Source organism: Euprymna scolopes, chromosome 4 (assembly GCF_053919585.1).
Source record: "Euprymna scolopes isolate OS-2025 chromosome 4, ASM5391958v1, whole genome shotgun sequence".
Classification (NCBI taxonomy): Eukaryota; Metazoa; Mollusca; class Cephalopoda; order Sepiida; family Sepiolidae; genus Euprymna; species Euprymna scolopes.
In genome coordinates, this window is record NC_136485.1 from 9,302,932 (window position 1) to 9,330,366 (window position 27,435).

Genomic DNA, 27,435 nt, shown 5'->3' on the forward strand with positions numbered 1-27,435 from the left:
TTGGTGTCAAACATTACTCAATCCCGGAATTGATGACTTGTATAAAATATATTATAGTGATACACTTGCTTGTTCCAATTGATTCTGATGTATCTTATATTTAGTTTGCTTATGTCATTTTAATTGCTTATATTACGGTCACTTTAATTGCTTATATTACGGTCACTTTTTATTTAAACAAACAACCTCCAAATAAATAGAGCTTAGGTGCAGTAGGAGTAATGCTAGCATAAGCAGTTGAAGAAATAGTTGGAATTAAATAACAGGTTTAGTTTTATTAGAAATCTGATCATCAGGAAATTTATTTGGCAGCGGTTCCTTAGAGCATTTTGTTCAACAGTGGAACGAAAAATGCATTGTGTTGCCAATCATGATAACATAAGAAATGCTGAATCGGTCGCAATCCAGAAAAACAAAATAGATAATTATATATCGCAACATCATCTGTTTTTACAGAGGTTTAGTGCATTATTAACGAGGATGTACTGCATATATAGACCAGTGGGGTTGGGAGGGGCTCCCGGCTTTACTCAGTCGTAAAATAAGTGTAAACATGATATTTTAATTTGTCCAGATTTCGTATCTATTATTATAGAGTTGTGATTTGAAATTTCCAAAAAAATATACGTTTGTATACCATCAGCTTGAGTCGGAACCGACAGCAAAACTGAAGCATTCAAAGCTGATGACATAACCATTGTATCAAAGTGGCACGCATACGAACTGATTAAAAATAAACTAAGATGAAGATGAATGGCTAGATTATAAGAAATCGACAACGAAACAAAAACAACCACAACAACACAACACATTAGAAGCATACTGCTGTTTCGAAGACTATTACCAAATTAAAAGTCACATATTTGTTATTTATCTTTTTTGTTCACAAAACCTGTGACGTAACAATTATTTGTGTTAGGTAATAACTAGTTCTAATGGAGAGTCTTCTAGAGGTTAAGCGTTCAATCCGCAGTGGATGAGATACTAGAAATACAATCATAAATGACTCAAGAGTTGTTTTTGTTATATTATACAGAGCAGGAACATGTTACCCAGCGATCAAATGAAATGATCTTTTCTGTTACTGAGTTCGAAAAAAGGCTCAACGTATTTTGTAGGTTGGAACTTTGCGAGAATAATATTCCAGATGAGAATTATAGAATGCAATACATAGAGTACACGAATTTTATCTTCTAACAACAGCTGGCTCTTATATTCCCACATTAGATAGTTGAAATGATTTTAAAATCGTTTCCAACGAGTAAGCTTTATATTACGATGTGACGCCATCTTATTTTTTTTTCTAATTCAATATTCCGTTTAACCGAACTCTGTAGCAACCAATATCTTTAAATTATCTTTTATATAATTTGTGTATTATTTCCCATAAGACGTAGATGCATCAAACCTTAAACTGAACTGTTAATTCCGAATTAACCACAACTGAATAAAAGATAAAAGTATATCAACTGGAAGTATTTAATATAACAGTTTAACAAATAAGAAACACACAAATGCATTATTTTTTCTCATTATACTTTTGTTTTTTAATCTAGTGAAGTAAATTTTTATAATGTAAAGAATCTAATGATATATGTCATTTTTATGACATTTGATATGCGAATCAAATTCAAAATCAGTTCAAAACTTACCATTTTACATTTGGATCTACAAATTTTTAAAACTATGAAGTACCATAAAATAGCACCATTTTGTGCACATGGAATTAATTTTTCTACATGGTCACCACCATTCTCAGTACATTTTTGCCAGTGAGGAACGATATGAGCGTCCAAATATTACTAATACGTACAATAATTTATACTGTAGAAGTGATTTTTGATTAAATAAATAAACATTTTATATTTATTTGAATAAATCTATAAATGTAGTAAAAAATAAATCTCTAAAGTTCAGCATTATAAAATGAATCATCATCATGTGCTGTCCTTCGTGTCCGAAGACGACTTTCTGTGAACCATCATTCTCCATTTGTCACGGTCGCGACTGAGGGTTTGCCAGCTTCCAGTAGGGATCAACCTGTCCTTTAGATTTTGTTTGACGGTGTCACGAAACCTGAGCTTAGGTCTGCCTAGTCCTCGTACCCTATCCTCCAGCTGTCTGTTATTGTAGGATATGGAGGCCTTAGCCATTCTTGTAGAAATCTCCTCGTCCATTTTGTTGTTATTCATGACCATGGTCCCTAGCTATTTGAATTTGCTGACATTATAAAGTTCCTGGTTTAAATCTTAATTGGCTTGCTTGTTGCTGGTGATCCAGGAGATTGTTGGTACATCATTTCGGTTTTCTTGATCTTAATCTTCAATCCGAAGGCCTTGGCTGATCCTGCGAAGCGTGTTTTTATGTCCGGAGCATCCTCGTGACTATGCGCAACAAATGCGGTGTCATCAGCAAACATGAGCTCCCGTAGAAGTACCTTTGTTGTTCTATTTGGGGATTTGTATGCATTGACATTGAAAAGGTCTGCTGCCGGCCTCGATCGTATAAAAACACACTTATCACAATTTCTAAAGGCATACCGAAGCACAACTGACAGTAGAGTGAGAAGAGGGTTGGAACGAGGACGCAGCCCTGTAATTCTGCACGTCGAACGGATCGGAGAGCTCGCCCTTCAGCTTAACTGTGACTTTCATGCCTGAATGAAGGGCTCTGACAAGGCTGGTGAAGTGTGCAGGAAAGCCAAGCTTCAGCAAGACTTACCAGAGAGTGCTTCGATCCGCCGTGTCGAAAGCCTTCATAAAATCCACAAATATCATGTACACCTCCATATTTTGCTCCACACACTTTTCCTGGATCTGTTTGAGTGAGATCATATCCGCTGTGCCTCTGCTTGCACGGAATCCACATTGTGCCTAAGATAGCAAGGTTACAGCGTGCGCTGTAAGCCTGTTCAGGAGAACACGAGCGAACATTTTCCCAGGGACTGAGGGCAATGATATAATCCTGTAGTTACCGCACAGCCTTCGATCTCCCTTTTTGAATATGGTCACTAGCTGTGCATCTTTCCGATCTTGAGGGGCAGTTGCAGTGGTCCGGGTACTCTATATGATTGTGCAGAGAGTGATAAGTAGTTTTTTTCCTCCTCCCTTGATGATATCAGGGTATATGCCGTCAGCCCCAGCTGATTTGCCATCCTGTAACATAAGCACTGCTTTGCAGATTTCATCTGAGTCAGGGCATCTGTCTATCCAGTGTTGTGTCGAGAACTGCTCCAGGTGGATTATTGCTCATACGTCAATGTCTGGCGGCTCGTTTAGCAATGTTTTGAAATACTCAGTTCATCGTTTTAGAAGCTCGCCTTTGTCAGTGATGAGAGTGGAATTGTCGCTTGCAAGTAGTTGATCGGGATGGCTCACATTTGGGCCCCAGACTGCTTTAATACTCTTATAGAAACCCTTCATGTAATTGACGTCAGCCAGAATCTGTAATTCAGCAGCCTTAGCCATCCACCAACTATTCTTAAGTTCCCAACATCTGTCCTGGAGCTTGCTGTTTGCCTTAGCGTACTTTGCTTTGATGGATCTAGTGTTCCTGAACAACATTGAACCTCTTGCAGCGTTCCTCTGGTTGATGAGTTGCTTGATTTCTTCGTAGTTCTCATCGAACCAATCCTCATGGCGTTTTCCGACTAGCCCGAGGCACTCTTTGGATGTTTCATAAACAGTTTCTTTGAAGGACAATCAATCCGAGTTTACATCTCCGGTTGGTTCAGGAAGTCTCTCATTGAGAGCATTCGCCAGCTCTTCTCTTACATTTTGACGTTTCAAGCAGTTAACATCCAGCTTCTTGGGGTAATGGTGCTTTATATTTATTTTGCGTCTCAGTTTGAATCTCGCTTGTGTCCGGATCATAATATTGTCAGAGTTTCAGTTTGCTCCCCTCATTGCTCTCGTGTCCAGAATATCTGGGAGGTCACGTTGACGAGTGATGACGAAGTCAATGAGGTGCTAATGTTTACTTCTAGGGTGCATCCAGGAGTTCTTGTTAACAGGCTTGTGTTTAAAGAAGGTGTGTGTTTTGTGTTTAAAGAAGGTGTTGGTTATGCAAAGCTGATGCTCAGTGCAAAGTTCAAGGAGGAGCTCCCCATTTGAGTTGACTTCCCCGCATCCATCGTTCCCTAATGCTCTGGGCCAGGTGATATAATCCTGTCCTACCCTGGCGATAAAGTCTCCCATGGTATGATCTTATCCGGTTTTGGTACGGAAGCAAGTGTACTGCGTAACTGATGGTAGAATATATCAATAGTTTCCTGAGAGTTTGTCATAGTCGAAGTTTATATAGCTATCAGGGTACACCAACGGTCTTCTGGTAAAGGTAACCTGAGTGTCATTAGCCTGTTATTTATCGTATGGGGGCACTTCTATCAGTTTCGTCACTAGCACGTTTTTAATGGCGAGTCCGACAACGAACTCGCTTCTCTCACGAGAGGCCTTACCACTTCAGTAAATTGTGTAGCCGGACTCTCTGATGGAACCACACTCTTTGAACCTGACTTCACTCAGGTCAGCACTATCGATGTCATATTTTTCTAATTCGCACGATATAATCGCACTTCTTCTTTCTGGCCTTGCCGAATCAGGCCTGTCAAGCATCGTTCGTATGTTCCACGATGCAAACTTGAAGTTGGGTGTATTGTGGGCCTTTTTATCCTGGACGACGCCCTGCCAGTATGAGTTCTTTTTTTTCTGTTTTCGTTTCATGATTCGTAAGGAATTTGCTGATAGGATAGTTTAAGGATGAAGTGGGGTTTGTCTGTTTCCATTTCACCCCTCTCCCCCAAAGGGGTACGCCAGACTGGCAAGGATTGCCCAGGACAAGTCGGCAGTTCATTGGTTGCAGTGACTAGCCAGAATGAGTGTTATCAACTTTCTCAAACTGCCTTAACAGAACTTCACAGTTTCTGGTTTTTCTGTCTGGGTTGAGCTTCCCATAGATCCCTGCAAATGGATAATTTGGTTGAGCTTCCCATAGAGCCCTGCAAATCCCTAAAATGGATAATAGCAGTTTAAGGTTTAAATACTTTTGAACACTTGATAGTTCAAATAATGCATTATTCAAAATTATCAAAAATAAAGAAGTGAATATTAATTCCTCAGTTTCTATAAACGATTACTAAACAATAACATTTATATGAAATAAAAATTATAAAATTTTATATAATTGAGGTTATATTTACCATAATTGTATAATCTCAGTGCAAATTTCCTTATTATATAGAAGTTTCTATGTGGACCGGATTGAGATATAATGTTATCCTTTTCAATATGCATGGCGTTTTTGATAAACATTTTTTTAAATAAATACAATATATTAACATTCATGTATAGACTTATTAAAATAAATACACTTCTACTATATAAATTATTTTACGTATTTCTAGCATTCGATTATTCATTGAGTTGAATCATATTTTATTTCATATAGTGTAAATACATTTTATACATTTTATTTCATTCCGATCTATTTCCATTGGCATGGACTTTTACCGGAAAAATATCACAGAAAAATACATTTTATCGTAGCGCATTCATTTTGGTTTAATATTTCAATCATTTTATTTTAGATCTTCTAAATGTTAAATAAGAATTAATGAGGTTACTTAGTGTTACACATTTCACATCCGGTGCTTTTGTACCAGATACATATATATATATATATATATATATATATATATATATATATATATATATATATATATACAGGGTGGTCACAGAAAAGCAGGAAATTTGTCAAACAACTATTTATTTTTACAAAGAATTATTTTGAAAAAAATTTTAAATGCAAATGTTATATTATTATACACATAGATACACAAAATGTCGTCCGTGTATTTCACTGCAGCGTAAAGCAACGATTTATTTTTTACAATACTCACACGGCACTAATAAAAAAAATAGCAACCACGCATTTCATTCATGATCTAAGCTGACCTTCAACATACCCGCTTTTCTATAAAAACAAATATGAATATCAATGAATATCAATTTTATGAATCATTTCTGTGTTTTAAGAATACGATGTACTGATGATTTTCTAATCGTAAGCTCCTGGCTTATTCTCCTTACTGATTTCACGGGGCTTCTAGCAACATTCGCCAAAACCATAGTTGACGTTTCCTCATCAGTTACACTCTTTCGTTGACCACATCTCTCGCGGTCAGTAACTGAACCTGATTCTTGGAAACGTTTGATCAAACGGCAGACAGTGGTATGGCTCGATGGTTGTTCTCGCTCGGATTGAGTGCAGTTGAATTCTTTAGCTACCGAGCGGTATGTAGCCCCATCTCTTCCAAACATAAAAATCTATTTAACTCTTTCTTGCATTGTTAATTTCTCGCCCATATCGAATAAAATCTGAAACAAAAAAATATATAAATATATGCTGCGCGACTTCTGGGACACCCTGTATATATATATATATATATATATATATATATATATATATATATATATATATATATATATATATATATACGTGTTAAATCGGTCATAATGTACGCATTAATATGATATTTTAATTAATGCAGATTTCTCATTTATTATTATATAGTATTGAACCTTATATATATAGAAAGTATTTCAAAAGTTATCAAAAGAAATTACTCGTGTGCCACGATCAAGAATAGAAACCAAAACGTTTAGCTTACGATTTATTTTTGTCTCTGCTATTAATGAGTGGGCCATAAAGACATATTTGCTGCATGGCCAAAAATTAAAACATGAACCAATAACTACTACGGTGTGCATTCATATTCGTAATGCGACGTTTGACTTTCACCTGGCAAATGTCATTTATTTAATTCTCACTATTTTGTACCGCGATAAAACCCAAATATAAAGCATTGCGTGAGTTCAAATACATTACATATGTAGTTTCATGTCTAGACAAACACTCTAGGATGGGGGGTTGTAAGCAAATGTTTATAAACAAAAATATATACGTATACTTAAATATATATAGAAAAGGGTTTTGTGTTTACAATAAATGTTTACAAAAATATTACGCATGTATAAATCATGTAAAATATCTGCATGAAGATTATTTAACGTACTAGTATATTTAACATGATCATACCATGAGAAAACCGAAAAAAAACTAATATGGAATTAATTACAATGAATCTTTTAAACAATATGCAAATTAGCTTGATCTTATGCGAGTAAATGCAATTCCACAATCTACACATAAGAAAGTTGTATTCTCTTTAAATAATTTAAAAAAAGGCCTTTTTTCTGTTGTTCCTGGCCTTTGGACCAAGATCAACGTGTAGTGCCTAAAATTCTTGTTCATATATATTTTGCCTGAATAAATGATTTAATATCTCAAGGTATAGTATTTGTTCCGATGCAACTCTTAAGGTCATTTGTCTCTGTCAATATAAGGGGAACCCCTCTATACTGAGACAATAATTATGTTTGGTCGCTACCAGAGTGCCACATTAGCCTTTTTTTCCGGGGAGCTGGTTTAACCCCACATTAAAACGATCTTGTGTCATATTTTGCTTCTCTTTTGTGGTTTGTATGCTTTACATTTTACCATGACATTTCGTAAATGTGAGTATGTATAGATAGATTCCTATTTTCCATTATGAATACGAAGATTAATATTTATATTAACACAAACACACAGACAGAGACAGACACAAACACTCCCCAGACACACACACACACACACACACACACACACACACACACATATATATATATATATATATATATATATATATATATATATATATATATATATTGGTAGATAGATAGATGGATGGATGGATGGATAGATGGATGGATAGGTAGATAGATAGATATCCCGTGGGCATGCATATCTAAAAAGAATTTGGCGTTGAAATGAAAAATACTCATTGAGATAAAGTTAGAATTGAAATGAACTCACTTTTGAATGGTATCGTTCAGAATGTTGTCCAGGTATTGTGCCCACGCTTTGCTCCCGGCAGCAGCAGCGATCATATACTCCAGTAGAATATTCCATCCAACGACAAAACCGCACAATTCACCCACCGTGACGTAACTGTAGAAATATGCGGCTCCAGACCGGGGAAGACGAGCAGAGAACTCGCTATAACAGAGTCCTATAAGTTAAGGAAAAAAAAAAAAATGACACATAATATAATCCCTTCTCAACTGAAATCTGATACTTTTTATATTTTGTGTTGTATTCATTTTATCAAGAATTTATTCAACAAAAATCCTTTCCATAATTGATTGAATATGTCTAACTCCTCTAGGATGTCAATAAGAAAGGCTTCAGATAACAACAGAAAAAAAGTGAAAATTTTCAATCGATAAAAATGTGGCATTATGTCTTTTTCTATAAGTGGTTGCGCACTTATGTGTCGGGGTAAGTGTTAGTATATATGTACCTAGTCGAATGTTATCGACCAGTTAAATGATTAAATCTGCTAAGAGTTGACGTCTATTCAGAAAAAAAAAATTCGATAAATTGCCCGATCGTATCAATTAATTAAATCTGATAAAGGTAGGAAACTTTTATTTATTTGTCATATCTATGAATAAAAAACGAGGTAATTTGTTACTCGACGTCGACATCACGAATTACTGAAGAGCTTTTAACGTCAGTCAAGTTGTATTTTTAATATACACATAGTTTCTGATTAAAGTATGCACATCCAAACGAGAATTGATTTCAGCAAAATGGAGTTTACGTTTATTTATTTTTAAACCATTGAACTTAATATATTTATTTGCAATTCTAAAAATGTTTCTTTTTAAAATGAATGCGTAATTGTAATAACTTTCACATGGCATAGGTTGTTTCGTTTCAATTTGATTACAATGAGGAATGAAATGCTCATACAATAAAGAGTAAATAAACATGCATTAGATGTTAGATCTGGGATTGAATATTAACATTAACTACTGTAAGTGGGAGAAAATATGTTCTATTTGATTGTAATTTTATAAATAATTACCAAATTTTGTTTGTTTCATCCACATTCCTGATTTACATTTAATAAGAAATGTATTTCAATTTCTGCCACATCCAATGTTATTAAGAAAAATGGCTGATTCTACGCCCATGAAAATAATTGGCATTGTCATCTAAACCCAAGTCTACTAAATATAAATATGTATTATTATTTATTTTAAATCACAGCGATTTTTACTTTAGTTATCAACATTCCATGTGTGATTAACGTATAAATTATTGGTAACTACATGTTTCTAAACGAATATAAACAATTCCACGTTTAGAAATCTATTCATTTCACATATACGCGCTGTGTCGAATTGACGCAATAATTTATTTTTGAACTATTTAGTTTAAACTGAATGGAGTAGAATTTACTATCAGTTTATCTTACGGAAAAAATTGATTGATTATAAACAATTGTTTTTGCTGATTGAGCGATACACTAATTTCTATTACATTTGAAACATAGTATATATATATATATATATATATATACATATATATATATATATATATATATAATGCCTCATATGGGAAGAAAATATTTTTCTCTTTTTGTGAAGTGTAGTTTATGTTTTATTAAAAAAAACAACTATTCTTTCTTTTATAGAACGATGGTTTTATGTACTTACTTATCGGATATGCACACCGCTAGCGAAAGTGCAATTCTTATTATTTAATGCACGATGGCAAACAAGAGAACAATGTAAAATATTAGATTGCTTATTGAACGCATGTAGTGATAACGAACTAATCAAATAAATGGTTAGTGAAAATATGCTAACCCTTTGGATTGACAAAAAAGATATACATATAGTGCAAAACAGCCGTCCGAAGATACATGATGCATCCATACTTTTAAACACAATATTATAAATATGTTCTTCCGTTTGTTTACAAACCTGGGATAGTTATCTTACGTGTGTGTTAGCTGATTAATGTGGATACCACATAGCGTGATTTTATTGTTAGTTTGAAATAGACTATACATGAACGCTTGCCTGAAATTCGAAAAATTCATAAAAATGATTTCGTTTCTATTAACACTTTACTCTAATCAAATGACAAGGATTAAAATCTATTGATGTATGTCGTATTCTAAAACATGAAAATATATGAGTGCTGTTTAGTGTTTTCATACAAACACGTTGGCCTTAAATACCAGGCTTTTCAATGCCTGCAAGTGTGTAGTAGTTATATCATATATTGTATACTGAGCAGGTAGCAGGTTCGAGTAGCAGCTCATGATGCCTTGATAGAGTTCAAAATATACCTAATAGTTTGGTGAGCGATGTCCTTGACTCTTCCCTGCAACTATATTTCCCACAGAAAAGACGTTGCGAGCCTGTCTATGGTTTATCGTTATATCATGGTAAGTGCTCGTCTGAGCCCTAATCTATGGTTCCTCTTGCAAAACCCCCACGAAAAATAATCGTATATCTGACACCACTATCAATAATTTCCTCTACTTTTTATTTGTGCCTAAACGTATATTCTATGAACAGACTTTTTTCTAAGAAACGCCTGTGGAACTCTCTTTCGTTTGCCTGCTTTCCAGCTAACTCCAATAAGATCGACTTCAAGTCCAACGTGAACAAGTTCTTGATGAGGCGTCCCCTTAAGTAATCCTTTTTACCAATTTTCTACTATTAATGATTTCTACGATATTGCCCCATTGATTACCGTACAATCATTAACCTTTATTCTCAAGAGGGCTACAGGTCTTGCTAAGAGGTGACTCTTTTGTAAAAATAAAAACAAACATATAAATTTGTATTTGCTGTATAGAGCTTATGTATAATTAATTTTGTGCTATATAACAGCTTGACTGAGTTATAAATCAATTTCTCTTATTAAAAATCAGACAACTACTTTTAGATAATTTTTTTTAAAAAGTCATTTGCTCAGAAGATACCTTAGATTAGACGCAAAAATGTGTTAGTCTAAAAGGATTTATGAACACGCATCCTGATCTTTACAAGAGTCTAGCGTGTCAATCTTCGGTCTAAACTGATTTCTTTGTTCGGCGCCTGTTCAGCAAAGTTAAAAATACACTCGGTTTCTTCGCAATAAACAATATCGATCAGCAATTCTTGACGGGGAAAATAGTCAGAATCGATATTTTCATTCATTTAGCGTAATATTTCAACTACGAAATGAATACCATTTGCATAATTTCGTATATATATATATATATATATATATATATATATATATATATATCGTTTTTTTCATAATAGTTTCTCTCTTCTTTCTTACGCAAATTGATGTCATATGTCTACGACTGATCCTTTGACATCCGAGGATCTTTTCATTCTCTTCCTTTCCCTCATTCATTCACTCGACAGAAAAGGTTGAGGCGCACCCGTTCATGCAATCACTTTCTTTATTACTTTCATCATGTAATAATTTCCATAATTTTGTTGTTCTAATCCGCTACACTACCGCATGATCTGATGATTACATTTCTGATAACTAAGATGTGATCTTCTTTCGACTAGTGCTACTTCCTCTTCGGATAACCTGTGTAGAGAAATGTATTTTGGCGCTGACGCGTCGTCTTTTTCAGAGGCATTGCTGCGTGCCTCGTTGATAGTAATCAACCTTGCATTTTGGGCTGAAAGTTCGATGTCACTCTCCGTGGTATCCAGGCCGATCAGGGGGTGCATATCCCTTACATGACGGAGCTGTCGACAAGAACGTTCTGTGAGTTTTTCACTTCTGTGATGAGTCCACGTGTATAAGATACCGTATCTATTATGCTGCTGCTGTTTGAGCTTGTCTCGAGGGAGTCCGTCGATATCCTTCAGTCGGATGCGGTAGCGATGAATCAGGTTATCTAGGCCAGTCCGTCGTCACACATCATCTTTCTATCAATAAACGACCTCAGCTATAAAATACTGTTTCCTTAAGGCAATTCTCTTCACACTCCCATGACACCGCACTGCAATACTACAATGACATTGCCTGAGTGGACGTATGCAAAACAAAAGTGCAATCAGAGTCACCGTTAATTCAGGAAGTTGTCAATAACTTAGCGTGGAATGCAGTAACGGTGACAACGAGTATTTCTGCCACAGCTGTATGCTCACAGAAGATTCTAAGTGGCTTATTATTCTTGCCACATCCTATCGTCAGTGTGCAATACACTGGCATCTATCTTAAATCACAAAATCCATTCTTTCGGTCAACATACTAAAAAATATCATCATAATTTTTTTTTAAAAGTCTTGTTAAAAGAAAGCTCTTTGTTGTATTTGAAAACGTTTTTTTTTCAAAGGAAGAGATGCGTCCTAATATATATAAAGAAACATTGTGTGTGTTAGTTTGTTACGAGAAAACGGTTGGTCCGATTCTTTTTACAATTACTCACAAAGTTACATTATATGTCTGACAGTGTGTGCTTACGTTAGTTTTGTTGGTTGGTTCTTTTGTTTTACGGCATATCAGCCCTTTTCGGGTTAATCAATGCCGAATCCAAAGACTTTGAAGAAAAGGTTTTTAATAGAATATATTTGTTGTTTTAAAGTCTATTTCCATTTTACCCATAGTTGGGACCCTAACAGGTATAAATTCCGGGTCAGAATGGACCTGGGAGCAATGGTAATTAAAGGGTGGCTCGACACTCCCCAAAGCCCGTAAGCTGGGGCGTCACCACTGGATATAGTTTAAGGTCATATCCAGTACCGTTAGTTTTGTATGATAATGCGTTTGATAATTATCGAAAATCAATAATCGAAAATGTCTGATTAAAGGAGGAAGTCAGATACTGATCAAAGTAAACGCTTTTCTGCAACATGACATGACAAGTGCTTTTGAGAAATTTTATCACTGCACAAACAGAAATACCCAGCATATAAAATGATTACATTTTTTTTAATAAGCTAAGGACGCGTTCGAAATGCATGAATCATTTCAGAGAATAATTTAATCATGAGGCGTGACATGTACTTTTCCTTTCATTCTTATAATTATGTAAACATAATTCAAGAAATCAGGAGGTGAAAAAGTAGTTTTCGAAATAAATATTTCTGATGAATTATGATACTTTGTTTTTGAATTTTAATCTTCAATCGAATATTTTTTTCAAATAATTTTCGAAAATGAAGAGTACAAAGTGTTTATAGTATTCTAAAAACCTATGTAAATTTGCTGTTCAGTTTTTAAACGATGTAGGCTACAATGTATAGTGGAATATGTCATTGCCGTGAGTTATATGGTGCTTCCTTTCGATGCGCCGACAATCAATCGATTTGTTTCTTAGAACATAAACAATTTGACCGATTTTGATTGCAATAAACGTATGGGAGGTGTGAACATTTGCTGATCCTCGTTAAATTTCGGCATTTCTGAGTCTTCCAGCAAGCACACACACAGACACACACGCAGACACACGCAGGCACACGCACACACACACATATATATCTGTGTGTGTTAATTTATTTAACTTTATATATAGGTTTAAGCCTGGGAAAATCGGTGCAAATGTGTTAAAATTAAAAAATAGGAATTTGCCAGGTGAAGTCGAACGTCGGAATTACGAATATGCATGAGTAACGATCTAGTTATTGGTTCATGTTATTGTTTTTAGCTTTGTAGCACACATCTTCATGGCTAAGGCATAAACGTCAAAGGAAAAATTAAATCGTAAGTTAAATATATATATATATATTACTGTAATATATATATATATATTACTGTAGTATATATATATGTATGTATATATATATATATATATATATATTACTGTTTTTAAAAATAATAAATAAATGAATAAATAAACACATAAATAATATGTCCAAATAAAATTGTGCGACTTTCTAAAAAAAACACCGGTACTCCAAGGCGAAGACATAAACATTACTATTGTTTAAAAAATCAAAACAAAAACCACTTATATATATATATATATATATATATATATATATATATATATATATATATATATATATATATGTTGATTTTTAAACGGTAATACGGTTAAATACCGTTTTATTTTGAAGATCTTATTTTTTCGAAAATCACCCATATTATATTTGGACTAATATATATATATATATATATATATATATATATATATATATATATATATATATATATATATATATATATATGTTATATAAAAAAAATAAATAAAATAAACATAATCTACGGATCTGCATGTTTCGAGACCCTACCTCTCCTTAGTTTATCTTGACAGTCTCTCTAGGGATCGAACTCCAAACCATATGTATTTCACTCCGTTTCAACTCAATATAGCGAAATGGATAATATAAAGGTACTTGTCGCTTTTTTCGGATTTTAATCATGTCAAATTATACTTCAATTCCTTTTGACGGATTGATTGTTGCTATTTATTCTGATGAGTTAAGGGCATAGTAGATTAACTGATTGATATAATAATTAAGTGATTGATTTCTACGAAACATACTGTAAAGAATTGCATGAGTCAACTGAATTAAAGGAATAAATTATAAGATGCCCAACATCATGAATTTTGGAATAAAACTTTTTGTCATTAATTATCTCTCTCTCTCTCTCTCTCTCTCTCTATATATATATATATATATATATATATATATATATATATATATATATATATATTTACTCCATCATTCATCTATACTCCTAGAAATTTGTATTTTTTGTGTAATGATATCCATATATTTTTCTAGTTATTTAAAAGAAAATAAAACTTTGGTGTAAATAGGACATTAAATTGCATTCATCTACAAAAATCTAGTTAATTTTGATGATCTTTTTCAGAATACTTTTTAAAAAATAATTCCCTATTGGATATTTCGGCTTTATCATAGGATTATCATATTTAGTTAACTATCACGTGTAATTATAGTCATGAAGATATTCTATGTTATTTATACTTGCGCAATATTAGCGCAAAAAGCTGATAATTACTACAAACCTGTCTCTATATATTAATGTCTACGTATATATATATATATATATATATATATATATATATACATATATATATAATATCTACGTATATATATATATATATATATATATATATATATATGTATTTGTTTACAAAAGTCTGCCTACCAAACTTCCCCGTCAGTTATTTGTCTACAGACATGAAACTTAATATACAAGTTATTTGTATCCATACAAACTTTATATTTGGGTTTTAGCCCGGGAAATCCGGTGCAAACGTGTAAAAATGAAAAAAACAAAAAACAAAATGGAATTTTCCAGGTAAGGTCGAACGTCAGCATTACGAATAGGCATTCATAACATAATAGCTATTGCTTCATGTTATTATTTCTAGCTTTACAGCAAACATGTCTTCATAGCTTAGGCATACACGTCAAAGGAAAAAGTAAATCGTAAGCAAAACGTTTTGGGTTCGAATATCAGTGCTGGCGCATAAGTTATTTTTTTTTGTAAACTTTTAAAGTCATTGCTATATATTGGATGCAATAAATATAACAATAAATAGGAAATCTGCATTAATCGAAATATCGTACTTAAACGTATTTTACGACCAGGCTCAGGTGGCCTGCTAACATATATATATATATATATATATATATATATATATATGTATATATATATATATATGCACGCATACACACATACTTACACACACACACACACACACATATATATATATATATAATACATTAGAAAAATGCGAGCATAAAATTAAGCTTAAACATAAAAAAGTAAATGCCTAGTGGTTAAAACTAGAAAAGAAAACGAAAAGATATTCTAGTAATAACTATTATAAATGTATAACTTAAAATACTGCAGCATTAAGAATTGATTATATGATGTTATTACAAGCTCATTAAGCTATTAATGACAAAATAATCTTAATGCTGCAATATTTTAATTAATAAAATTATTTTTTTTACTGGAATATCTTTTCGTTTTCTTTTCTAGTTTTAACCACTTTTACTGGAATATCTTGTCCTTTTCTTTTCCAGTTTTAAAAACAAGCCCTTTACTTTTCCACGCTTAAGCTTAACCATATTACTATTCACTGTCTCATTTTTCTATTGTAATCTATGATTTTTCAAGGCTGCCAATAAATTCACTTTTTCTTTGTTTAATTTTAGTCTTATTTTTTGTACTCATAAACATATATGTAATAGCAACAATGCACGACGCTCACCTGCTTGCAATAGAATTACACCAATTATCTCCCTTTCGTGCTTTCAGTCTCTCTGTTCCACTTGCTACATCTCTTTTCATGATAGCGCTGAATTAGTCGCAACATTAGTTGCTGAACCGACTTGGTTTCTATGGAAACACTCGTAAAAACGTCGATTACCTCCTTACATATTTTACAATTTTGAACACCAGAAAATTCACCATACGTTTTGTTTTACTGAACGAAAATCTAAATGAAAAAATTCAAAATATAGCTGGGGGAGTGATCTATAAACTGTTAAAATTTTTGAAAAATAAGTGAGCAGTGAAGCGTTTAAGCAGTTCTAAATGACTAACACTGCAACGTAATTATATATTCAAACACTATTGCGTTTTAATTATATATATGTGTGTGTGTGTGCGTGTATATATATATATATATATATATATATATATATATATATATATATATGAATTAATAAAAGACAATAATAAGCAACAGACTCACCAATTTTGCAATGAGTTTTATTAAAAATAGAGTTCTCAAGTAGGTAGTATGTTCCTTCTGATTAGAAATAGTGTCACGTATTCAGTATACAAATATGGAGTGTTTTGTCACATTCTTTTCGTAGTTATTCTATTCGTAAATTACTTGTAGGCTGTTTTTAATTGCGCAAGTGTAATACTTCAGCTTCCAGATTTTATCAGGTTGCCTGCAGAATATGCGCACCGTTTCGTGGAAAATATCGGGAGAAGTGTTTATTCTTATCGAACATCTTTGAAAGGACAAAACAATGGGAGGCCATATTATTTGAATTGTAAGTAAACAAAATTTTCGATTCAATGAAATTTGTAGTTTCTGTTGCGCTTATTGAATAGCGTTTGACGTATCACATTAATTATTTAACGACTACTTCTAAAATATGTGTTAAGTGGGGCTCCAACTTAAAGGAACGAAAAATAAATTTAATAGACAAATAAACTAATAAAATAAGTAAAAGTAAACATAATAAATTACATAATCAATTCAATGCATCAATAAATACAATATAATACAGAGTAAATAAATAGGAATCCGAAATATATATATATATATATATATATATATATATATATATATATATATATATATATATATATATGAATATATGGTTGAGTGGGGTTGGTCCTTTCTAATTGAGTCAGAGATTGCCTTCGGTTTCTTGGTTCGAATCTATCGACCGGTTTTTATCTTTACACCCTTCACTGATGATCACCGAAAGGATGACACACTAGTGTCTAGGTATTTCATAATTATAATTAATATATATATATATTTATATATATATATATATACATATATATTTTTATATATATATATATATATATATATATATATATATATATACATATATATGTATGTGTTTATGTGTGTGTGCGCGCGCGTGTGTGTGTGCGTGTGTGTGTGTATAATAAGCCACACTTTGTTCGGAGTAGCTTTCGTCCTTTTTCTGCTTATTTTGATTTATATCTTTGGTAATTCCAATATTTTATTTCTTTCAATCCTAAAATTATTTTACATTAACATCTTACTGATCGACGAAGCATCCAAACACTGGATGTAACCTGCCAGCAACAATCCGATTTCTTTTATTTATCTCCTTAATAGCAATTGTTTCGCTAAAAACGCACTACTTTGTCATGCGGTTGGAGGGGGTCATGATTTGTTGAACCGTATGCGAAAATACACATCTTATGTTGCTGAGCATACTACTTGTGCTTGGTTGATGAGGCCAATGTTTTATTAAACCGGCATGCAAAAAAACCCTTTGAATCACATTTTCACTAATTATGTGTGTAGACTGCTTTGCAAGTTCTTCAGGATCACTTTCTTATTCAGTTGTTGTTAAAAAATGAAAAACATAATTTACTTTCTCACTGCTAAAAACACGTAAAATTTCAAGATTTTTAAAATTATTTGCAGTTAATAAAAAAGAATTAAAAAAGCACATGAGGAGTTTTAACGTACAGACCACGTCTTTCTAAAAAAACAAAAACACGCTAACAAATTACTTACAGTAGAATATTTACAGCCCGTTGTTCTATCTTTGTTGGTAAGCGCTGGCATATAAAAATGACTTTACCAATGAAAATTTTTAATAAAATATGTTCAGCAGTTTCGGAGTCTATAAGGGGCGAATTCAAACAGACAACCAGAGTTGCATTTATATAATTGAATATATATATACATATATATACATATACACATATAACTAATATATATATATAAATATATATGCATATGTTAGACATGTGTATATTTAAATATAAAGAAATAAAAAGGAATATACCGAGTTGTGTGTTTATGTTTATTCTATTTTCCCCACAAACAACGCACTGTGCTACTTTGATGAAGGAGGCTGCTATCAGGGACAATAATTGCAGGGATGTTTTGTAGGGTGTCGAGCAGCAAGATGTCTATTCGCATTACACTTGAACTTTTGCATGTAAATACTGTTGGAAGACCATGAACCCAGAAGGGAGATCCAGAGTCCAACACTTCTGGGAAGAAGCTATTAGAGTCGAATGCCTTCTTACATCTAGTGATCTCACTGGGTACGAGTGGGACTTGTCGAGTTTGTCGGGGGTATTTTCGTAGAGAGGGTACAAGAGCCTGTAGTTCGTCAGAGCATCTACCATTAAAATACTTGTAAAATCGACAGAGGGATGCAATATTTCGTCGATGGGATACAGGTTGAAGCTTGGATGAGAGTTCAGGGCCTATCAGGTGGCGACGCTTTTTTGAACCCTGCCCATTAGTGAGAGACTAGTAATAGGTGCAATTGCAGGACTTTGTGGCTTCACGTCTCATAAAGAAGGATGTTGGATTTCATGAAAAGCTCCGACAGCTGAAAAGCCCAACCCTGAGAAACATGTATAAAGTCCAGAGTAAAAATGCGAGTTTCAAGCAAAAGACGATCACAGCAGATCGAAACCTCTTCCAACGCTTGCTCATGTCCAAGGAAACTAGACGTGACGTTGACCCGAGAGAAATTCTCAACTATGAAATTCCGCCAATTCCACTTCCACTTGCAGACATATCAGGAGTAAGACAATCCGCAAACGAAACAGCTTTTGGCAGCATTCTCCAAAAGTACAATTGTATAGAAACAACTGTCAATAACACACCTGAAAGCTTGTGTTATCATCGATTGTAAGACACTTGTCCAAACAATGTGTGCAAGCTCGCAAATATTTATAATTTTGGACAAATCGCATACCGTTTTGTCGCCTCAGTCTTCAGTAATTTCAGTCAATCGGGATCGACACCCGGTATCATATTTTCTCGGTATGGATCACATACTACCAAGGATACCACTCGGATATCACATACGAGGAAAGACCGACCAATATATCGCAAAGTTAATAACAGGGACGTCCCACTACCTGACAACTGGAGATAGTTTATTGACCTCCAAGAGAACAAAGATTTGGAACACTTCCTGTGCATGGAGCGGATCCATCAATCAATGTCAACACACAGGCATTACTTATGGAGCGTTCTGTGACAGTACGGCTGCAGAATCATCCTAAGGAATAGACGTCGTTTCCCTAAAGTTAAATCACGACGAAGCTGATACCAGAATACTATTACATTGTAAATATATAACAGATCTTTGATTTGAGCAGCTGGTCATTAGTTCCAGAGACACAAACGTTCTTGTTCTCCTTATTCAATTTTCCAGTGACCTAACCAGAGAGATCTGGTTCCAGACGGGAATAGCGAAGCAATCGTTTTTTTTTTTGCTGTACACAAGGTAGACCTTGATCCAGTTCTCCGCCATAAATTTCCCGCCATATCAGACTGTGTCAGCCTCAGCCAATGTTGTGGCATTGGCAAAACAATATCCGGGAAGAAAATTCACCGGTTATTGTCCCTTACTGGATGGACTTGTGTGCAGCACATTTACGAAACAACTCTGAGCGATATTGAGGAATTAATCTGCAGGCTTTACTCCAACAATCAAATGCACCAAACATCAATGATGTCTGCTTTAAAATGTTCCTCCAGGTTTCTAATAATCAGGAGAGGTTACTACCAACTCGATATTCCTTTGGATGCACATTCAGCGAGCATATCATCAGTGTAACATTTCGCTCTCTTAATTCATCGAACGACCAGGCATATACCCCCTGGTTGGATATGGCAGGACAGCACAGCTAGAAATATACTTCCTAATCTGATGGATGATGAATTATTGCCAGATGTTTACCTCAAACTCACACAATTCCAGAGCAAGAACTATGAATCTCAAAAATGCATTGTTGTTCGCCTGATGATACTTATCGAAATCCTTTGAACTATGTCCATAATAACTCAGACTAGATGATATTTTCAGACGTTAATTGGAGTTGAGCTTAAAACAATGTATGTTAAGATGTGTAAATTGGAGTCAAAGATAAAGAAATTTGACCTCTGCGGTCTTTACCTAATTACTCAGCCAAGTTTTAGTCTAAACATTTGAAATTTTGCAGAAAGTGTATTCAGATATAGGCAAGCTTTTTAATTAATTTTTAGTCTAATTTGGCTGTTAAGGAGCGATACTTCAAGATATTTGACCTTTCCAATCTCTAGCAAAATATTTTTAGTCCAAAGATTTGAGATTTACATTAAGGGAATTCAGACATGTAGCAAGATTTATAATACACTTCTGGGCGAATATTTGGCTGCCAAGAGGCAAGGTTTAAAGAGTTGCCCTTTTGCATACTTTACCAACATCTTCCGCTAATTTTGGTTCTAAACACTTGAAATTTAAGATGTAGGTTACTTTGACATGAGTCAGACTTTTTAATATATATATATATATATATATATATATATATATATATTAAAGTTTTAAAAAGAATAAGTGGAGTCATTATAAGAATATTTAGTAAGATCGACGATGTGGGGAGAAAAATAGGCACAAAAATAGTCAAAGAACTATTCGAATAAAATTGAAAAAGGGAGAACCTCGAGGCGAAGGAAGGGGTAACCCCTCCTTCCCCCCCCCCAAAAAAAAATAAAACTTCACAGGGTGATTTAAATGAATAAATAAAATAAAAGAATGCTTATATTGCGTCATTATCTATTTTTCTGCACTTATTTGCAGGCAAGGTATCTTTTTTTGCCCCAGGTGCTTAAATATGGACGATTTATCACGGGTTATTTATTCCTTTAATTCACCCCATGTAGTTTTATAATTTTGCGCATGCGTACATAAACAAATAATCAACGCGACAATAAAACGTATTGCTTTACTGTGTACGTTTTCAGCGTTCTATTTGTTTGTTTTTTTGCGTTTAAAGTAACAGACATATAAAAATTTTAATTTAACTTTAAGTATTATGTTATCTGTTCAGTGCACCTTTACCTATAAGTATGGCAAAACACTTATAATTCAATGGTTGTAAGTTATAAATTATAAACAGAACGACTCATAGAAATCTATCTATATTCCTTTTTCATTTTAATATACTTTCCTAGAAATGTTTCTGTTATGTCACAAAAAACTATTTTTTACGTCACAAGTGTTATGTTCATATATCAATTCCATAGATAATATAACATACTTACCCAACGGGTCACGAGAAGTCTAGTATATATATATATATATATATATATATATATATATATATATATATATATATATATATATGGCATAATAAAAATGACTGATTATACGAAACTATGGTGTTGATAAAATGTGCTTCTGTACAAAATTCAAAATTCTACAGAAAATCCCTGCGTTCGGTAAGATTCACATAAAGATAATCAGAAGTTTCATCGACAAAATGTTGTAAAAACTTAATAAAATAGCAATATTCGGAAAGTACAAAATTATGGATTATTCTATTATTTTATAATGTATGTCATTTCATCAGGCACGAGTTTTGGATTACTGTTGGGGCGCCGAATATGACTTTTGCATCTATACTGATTTGTGAATTTCAGAACGCAAGCCCTGCCCACACTCAAATTTTGTTCTCTTACTTGTTTTGTTTTTGTTTTTGTTGTTACTATAATTTTTTTGCCCTTTTCCATTCATATTCTGAAAGCAAAGTAAACATTAATGCTTGCTTGAGAGAACTTGATTCCCTAGTGTTGGGTACTTTATTGCTTACTGTAAAGTACTTAAATGCCTACAATGATGTAATGTCCCTCTCCACAGGGGTATGTAAGGATAACCTTCCACGAGGATGTTTTCCCCTATAAGTATACCCCGATGAAATATCCAAATAAATTCCTCCTCGGCATTGCAAACTAACATTGACTTTTACGCTGAATTTTGTCTTTTCTCCAAATGATGTTACCTATTTATTTTACCAATGATTCACCAATTATCAATGGCCGGGAGGCTACTTGAGAATAACGGTTGTGAGTGTATGATGTCAATAGGTGAAAATATTGTAGTAATCGTTAGTAATGGAAATTTGGTAAATTGGATTGCTTAAGGGTGAGGCTAATGAAGACTTTGTTAACGTTGGACGTACAGTCGACCATATTGTAGTTATCTAGAAAGCAGGGAAACGAATTAGAGTTCCACAGGCGTGCAATTCTAAGAAGAAATGTTCTTGGAAACTACGTTTAGATTTAGCGCAGATAAAAAGTGGAGGAAATTATTGATAATGGTTTCAGATAAATGAGTTTTTCATGAATGTTTGGTAACGGGGACTATAGAATGATGTTCAGACAGGAACTTGACATGAAAATAACGATTAATTAGAGACAAACTCGTAACATCTCTTTTGTGGGAGTTTGCAGGAAAGAGAAAAAGGCATCCCTACTAGGCTACGGTGTTTATTTTCTTAACATTGTCAAAGCATGATAACGTGTTTCTAGCAGCTCTTACCTAAGTGTGACAACAGTTCTCCATACTTAGACGACAGTTAGAGAATTGCACCAACAGTAAGGTATCTACAGGAGCGGTAGAAGGACCTCAGCATTCTCCAACAGCTTTTACAGTTAATTTGATGTACCGATTCCATTTGAGATAAGAACTAAAGAGCAGCCCCAGAAACTTATCAAAACATAGGGATTTACTTAGACGAGAGCCATTTATTCAGTTGATGCCAAATAGGGATCAGAGCGTTGATGATATGAAGACAGAAGCTTGGCTTTGGATACACTAAAATTAACAAGCTACCGCTATGTTCTTACACCACATGCTCACGATCACAGAGGAGAGAATCAAACAGAATTTGGTCCTTTACAGGCTTTAAAATGTTGCCATAAAGGGTAGTGTCGTCAGCATAAAGACTTACGAATGATCTTAAGGATATGATTTAGGAAATCATTGATGTAGATAAGAAGAGAGTCAGGTCAAGGTTGGACCTCTTAAGGACTCCAGCATTAAGACTGTGATCTTCTGATTCCTTCCGATCAACCACTATGATGAACCTATCACCCGTCCAGCTTAAACCACTGTCAGTAATTTTCTCCACTCTTTATCTGTGCATAAACCAAAACGTAGATTCCATGAACAAAGCTTCTTTCTTAGAAGTGCACACCAATGGTACTCCCTTCCGTTTGCCTGTTTCCCATCTGACTACAACTTGGATATCTTTAAATCCAACATAAACAGGTTCCTGAGGAATCGCACTCTTAAGTAAGACACCTTATCAAATCTCCAATAATCTCAGCCGAAGTAGCTCCAGTTCTCTCCAAACTCAACAACAAATGCCTTAATGAATGTTGCTTTCCGGGCTGTTGGAAAACTGCTTCTGTGGTACCAGTATTCAAGAATTCTGGCGAAAGAAATGACCCATTAAATTATCGCCCTATTAGCCTCCTCCCACTTTTTGCCAAAATATTTGAGACCTTAATTAACCATGCTCTAGTCCAGCACCTTACAGATGCTAAACTTCTGACCGACCAACAATATGGATTTAGACAAGCCCGTTCCACGGCAGACATCCTCACTGTAATCTCTGAACGCATATACCATTCACTGGACAAAGCGGGAGAGGGCAGAGCGGTAGCTCTAGATATATCTAAGGCTTTTAACAGGGTATGGCATGAGGGTCTCCTCAGGAAGATTAGATCTTACGGTATCACTGGTAAAATACTTAACATAATTAAATCCTTCTTAGATAAGAGAAAAATCCAGGTTGTCCTCGACGGTCGTACATCTAAACAATATGATATAAATGCGGGAGTACCCCAGGGATCTATCCTTGGACCTCTGCTGTTCCTGATATCCATAAATGACCTCCCTGACAAAATTGCCTCTGAGATGGGTATATATGCTGATGACACCACACTCTATAGCAGGCACGACAGGAAAACAAATGAGCATATATCTAAAGTAATGGCAGAAACACTAGAGGATGACCTCCAATCAATAGTGGAATAGGGACAAAAATGGATGGTCACGTTCAATGCCGCCAAGACAAAACTGGTTTCATTCAATAATTACAAGAAACCTTCTCTACCACCTATAGCAATGGCCAACGACTCTTTATCTGAGAGTACGTCTCTCAAGCTCCTTATCCTAACGTTCACAGGAAACATGAGTTGGAAAAATTACATCGAGGGCATTGCCAGGGCCGCTGCGAGGAAGGTGGGTTCTCTCTACCGTGCTAGAAAACTTCTAACACCCGAAAGTATCCTGTACCTCTATAAGGCCACTATTCGCCCATGTATGGAGTATTGCTGTCATATTTGGGCTGGTGCATCGGCTACTAGTCTCTCGCTCCTTGACAGGGTTCAAAAGAGCGTCGCAAATCTGATAGGCCCTACACTGGCATCTAAGCTTCAGCCTCTGTCCCATCGTCGAAACGTTGCATCCCTCTGCATGTTCTACAAGTATTATAATGGTGAATGCTCTGAAGAACTGCAAGCACTTGTGCCCCCACGACGTGAACGCCCTCGACAGACCCGACAAGCTGCAAAATCCCACCCCCACACTGTAGAGATCCCCAGATGTAAAAGACCTTTCTACTCCAGTAGTTTCTTCCCCAGAACTGCTAGACTTTGGAATTCCATTCCAGGTCACTGCTTCCCCAACTGTACTGATATGCATAAGTTCAAGTGCAACGTGAACCAACATCTCGCTGCCCTAATCCCTACATAGTACCCCAGTAGATGTTTCCCTTGATAGTAGCCCCCTACACCAAAGTGGCAATGTGCCTTGTTTGGGGTGAAAATTTAATTAAAAAATCCTACCGATTACTACGATACTATCCCCTGATATTTATTAGTAAAATATGTAATAGTATTGCTTTCTTGTGAATTCTTGGTCTTTCCGGATTCCAGGATAAGAATTTACCTTGTCTAGTAGAGTATCCAGCTTTGTGCTGTTATTCCCTGTTGGGTCAGTGTAGCTACAGAAGACAAGAGAACTACTGTGGTGGAAATTAAAGTCACCAAATACATGTTGTATGTGAGCGTTGTTGATTGGGGAAAGTGCTACAGTTATACAGTTAGAGACGGAATTGATTAAGGTGCAGTCTTGGGTTGATGAAGAACGATAAAGAAAATATAAGTAGCTAACGCTTTGTTGTAAAACTAATCTAAAACGGATAAAAGCCTGGTCGTCTGATACAGTTTTGGAGCCTGTAGTCATGGGTAGGGTGTTAGAAATATAGACAGTGTATATAGCATGTATCTGTGAAAGTCCTTAAGATAACCAGACATGTTAAAGTGGCAAGAAGAGATGGAGAAGTGCGAGTAAATTGGAATTAGTGCTAAGATATCCGGGGAGTTGACAGGAGAAATGATTCTTCCTCGTCGAAGTCAGTCCTATGTCCACGTATAAAGTCGAATCTTCTATGTCCTATGTCCACGGGTAAATGCCAAAATGGGTAAACCTCAAGGGAGGAGGCGGAGTGTTGTTCGAGTGGATGTCTGGTTCGATCATTATTTTGGATTTAGCTGCCATTTCTATACTTGGACTTAATAGTGAAGGATGCTAGGCAAAAGTGATATGCAGTGCCACCATCATGCAGCTCAAGTAGACTATCAGCCGACTCTACCTCCACAGAAATGTGGTCTCAGAAATGTCCATCGGGGATAAGTGCAGGTACCGTTTCAATTCGCGACATGGCACTACAACCTATCCTGATATTATATAAATGATCATAAAGCAGCCGCTCGTAGCGCTACTAAGGATTTTGGACTCCTTTACCGTCAGTCGGAATACAGCAGCCATAAAACCGTCAAAACGGTACCCTTAAACCTGTTTTTTAATATCACAAAGAGTTTTATTTTAAAGAACGTTTGTATATAAAAGTATGTTATAAAATCTTTGGTACACGTTCTGTAATCAAACAACAACAAATCGCAGCAGGGTAACTAGCCTAATGTATAGACAAATATAGAAAAACGTTATAGAAACTCATCGGGTGATCTGACAAGTTTTTAGAAGGAGACGTGTAAAGATACAATTTTCAGATTTAATTTTTCTGAATTATTTGCATGTCTGAAAACCACTGCAAAGTGTAATTGCAATTTCTACACAGAGTTTGCTTTTTCCTAGGATTTAATTAAATTTCTATCATTAATAAAGTAAGGAACATTAAATTATTTAATAGTAAAAGAATTGAACGAGAAGAACAAGGATTGTACAGAGAGAGGTACAGTGTGTATGAGAAAGAAAGAGACAAACGATAGAGATGACAAAAAGAGGGGTACGTAAAAGTTAGAAAGATAGGAGGATAAACAAGGTCTTTTATGAAATAACATTAGTCTTTTATATCATTATAATTAAATAGATAAAGTTTCATAGGTGGTTATTATGACATCACAACATATATTAAAAATCTTACTTCTATTTCTCCTCGTATGATAACACTTTTATTTAAAACGATAGCACGAGTTACACCCTCAAAATTTCATTTAATATATAAGAATACACTAAGATAACAGCCATAGATTTTATACGTTATGTTTGTATTTGGTATTTTAAAGTTTTAACATACATCTGCAGTGTTGTTTTTAAGGGGACGAATGTGTTGTTTAACGATGTATATCAACTCTTATAAACCATTTCCTCTCATTGAAACGAATTTATAAATAAAGTTAATCAAATATTTAAAAAAAAGCAACAACATTAATACATAAAAATATACTGACTTAACGGCTATAGATTTTAAACATTATATTTGTATCCGGTATTAAAAATTCCACTTGGTTCTAATTTATTATTTTGGTAAAACAAACTATTTTGGAAAAGTAAAGACGTATGCACATACACCATTTTTATTTGCTGGTATAAAACGGATATTATTTACTTTATTGTTGATTAGAATTTGCCCAAGTATATGTTACAATTGAATATCAGTGGATTGTCTTAACTGTTTTCCTAAATCAGAAATATAATA

At 34.4% G+C, this 27,435-nt stretch overlaps 1 protein-coding gene across 1 annotated transcript in view; it reads right to left on the bottom strand.

The window, feature by feature from the left end:
* LOC145266689 (high affinity cationic amino acid transporter 1-like) overlaps positions 1-27,435 on the bottom strand; it is a 381,400-nt gene that overhangs the window by 156,353 nt on the left and 197,612 nt on the right. Inside the window, exon 3 of the mRNA XM_080122617.1 lies at positions 7,915-8,110. Within this exon, the coding sequence (XP_079978743.1) occupies positions 7,915-8,110 (196 nt within the window). The remainder of the gene's footprint in view (positions 1-7,914; positions 8,111-27,435) is intronic.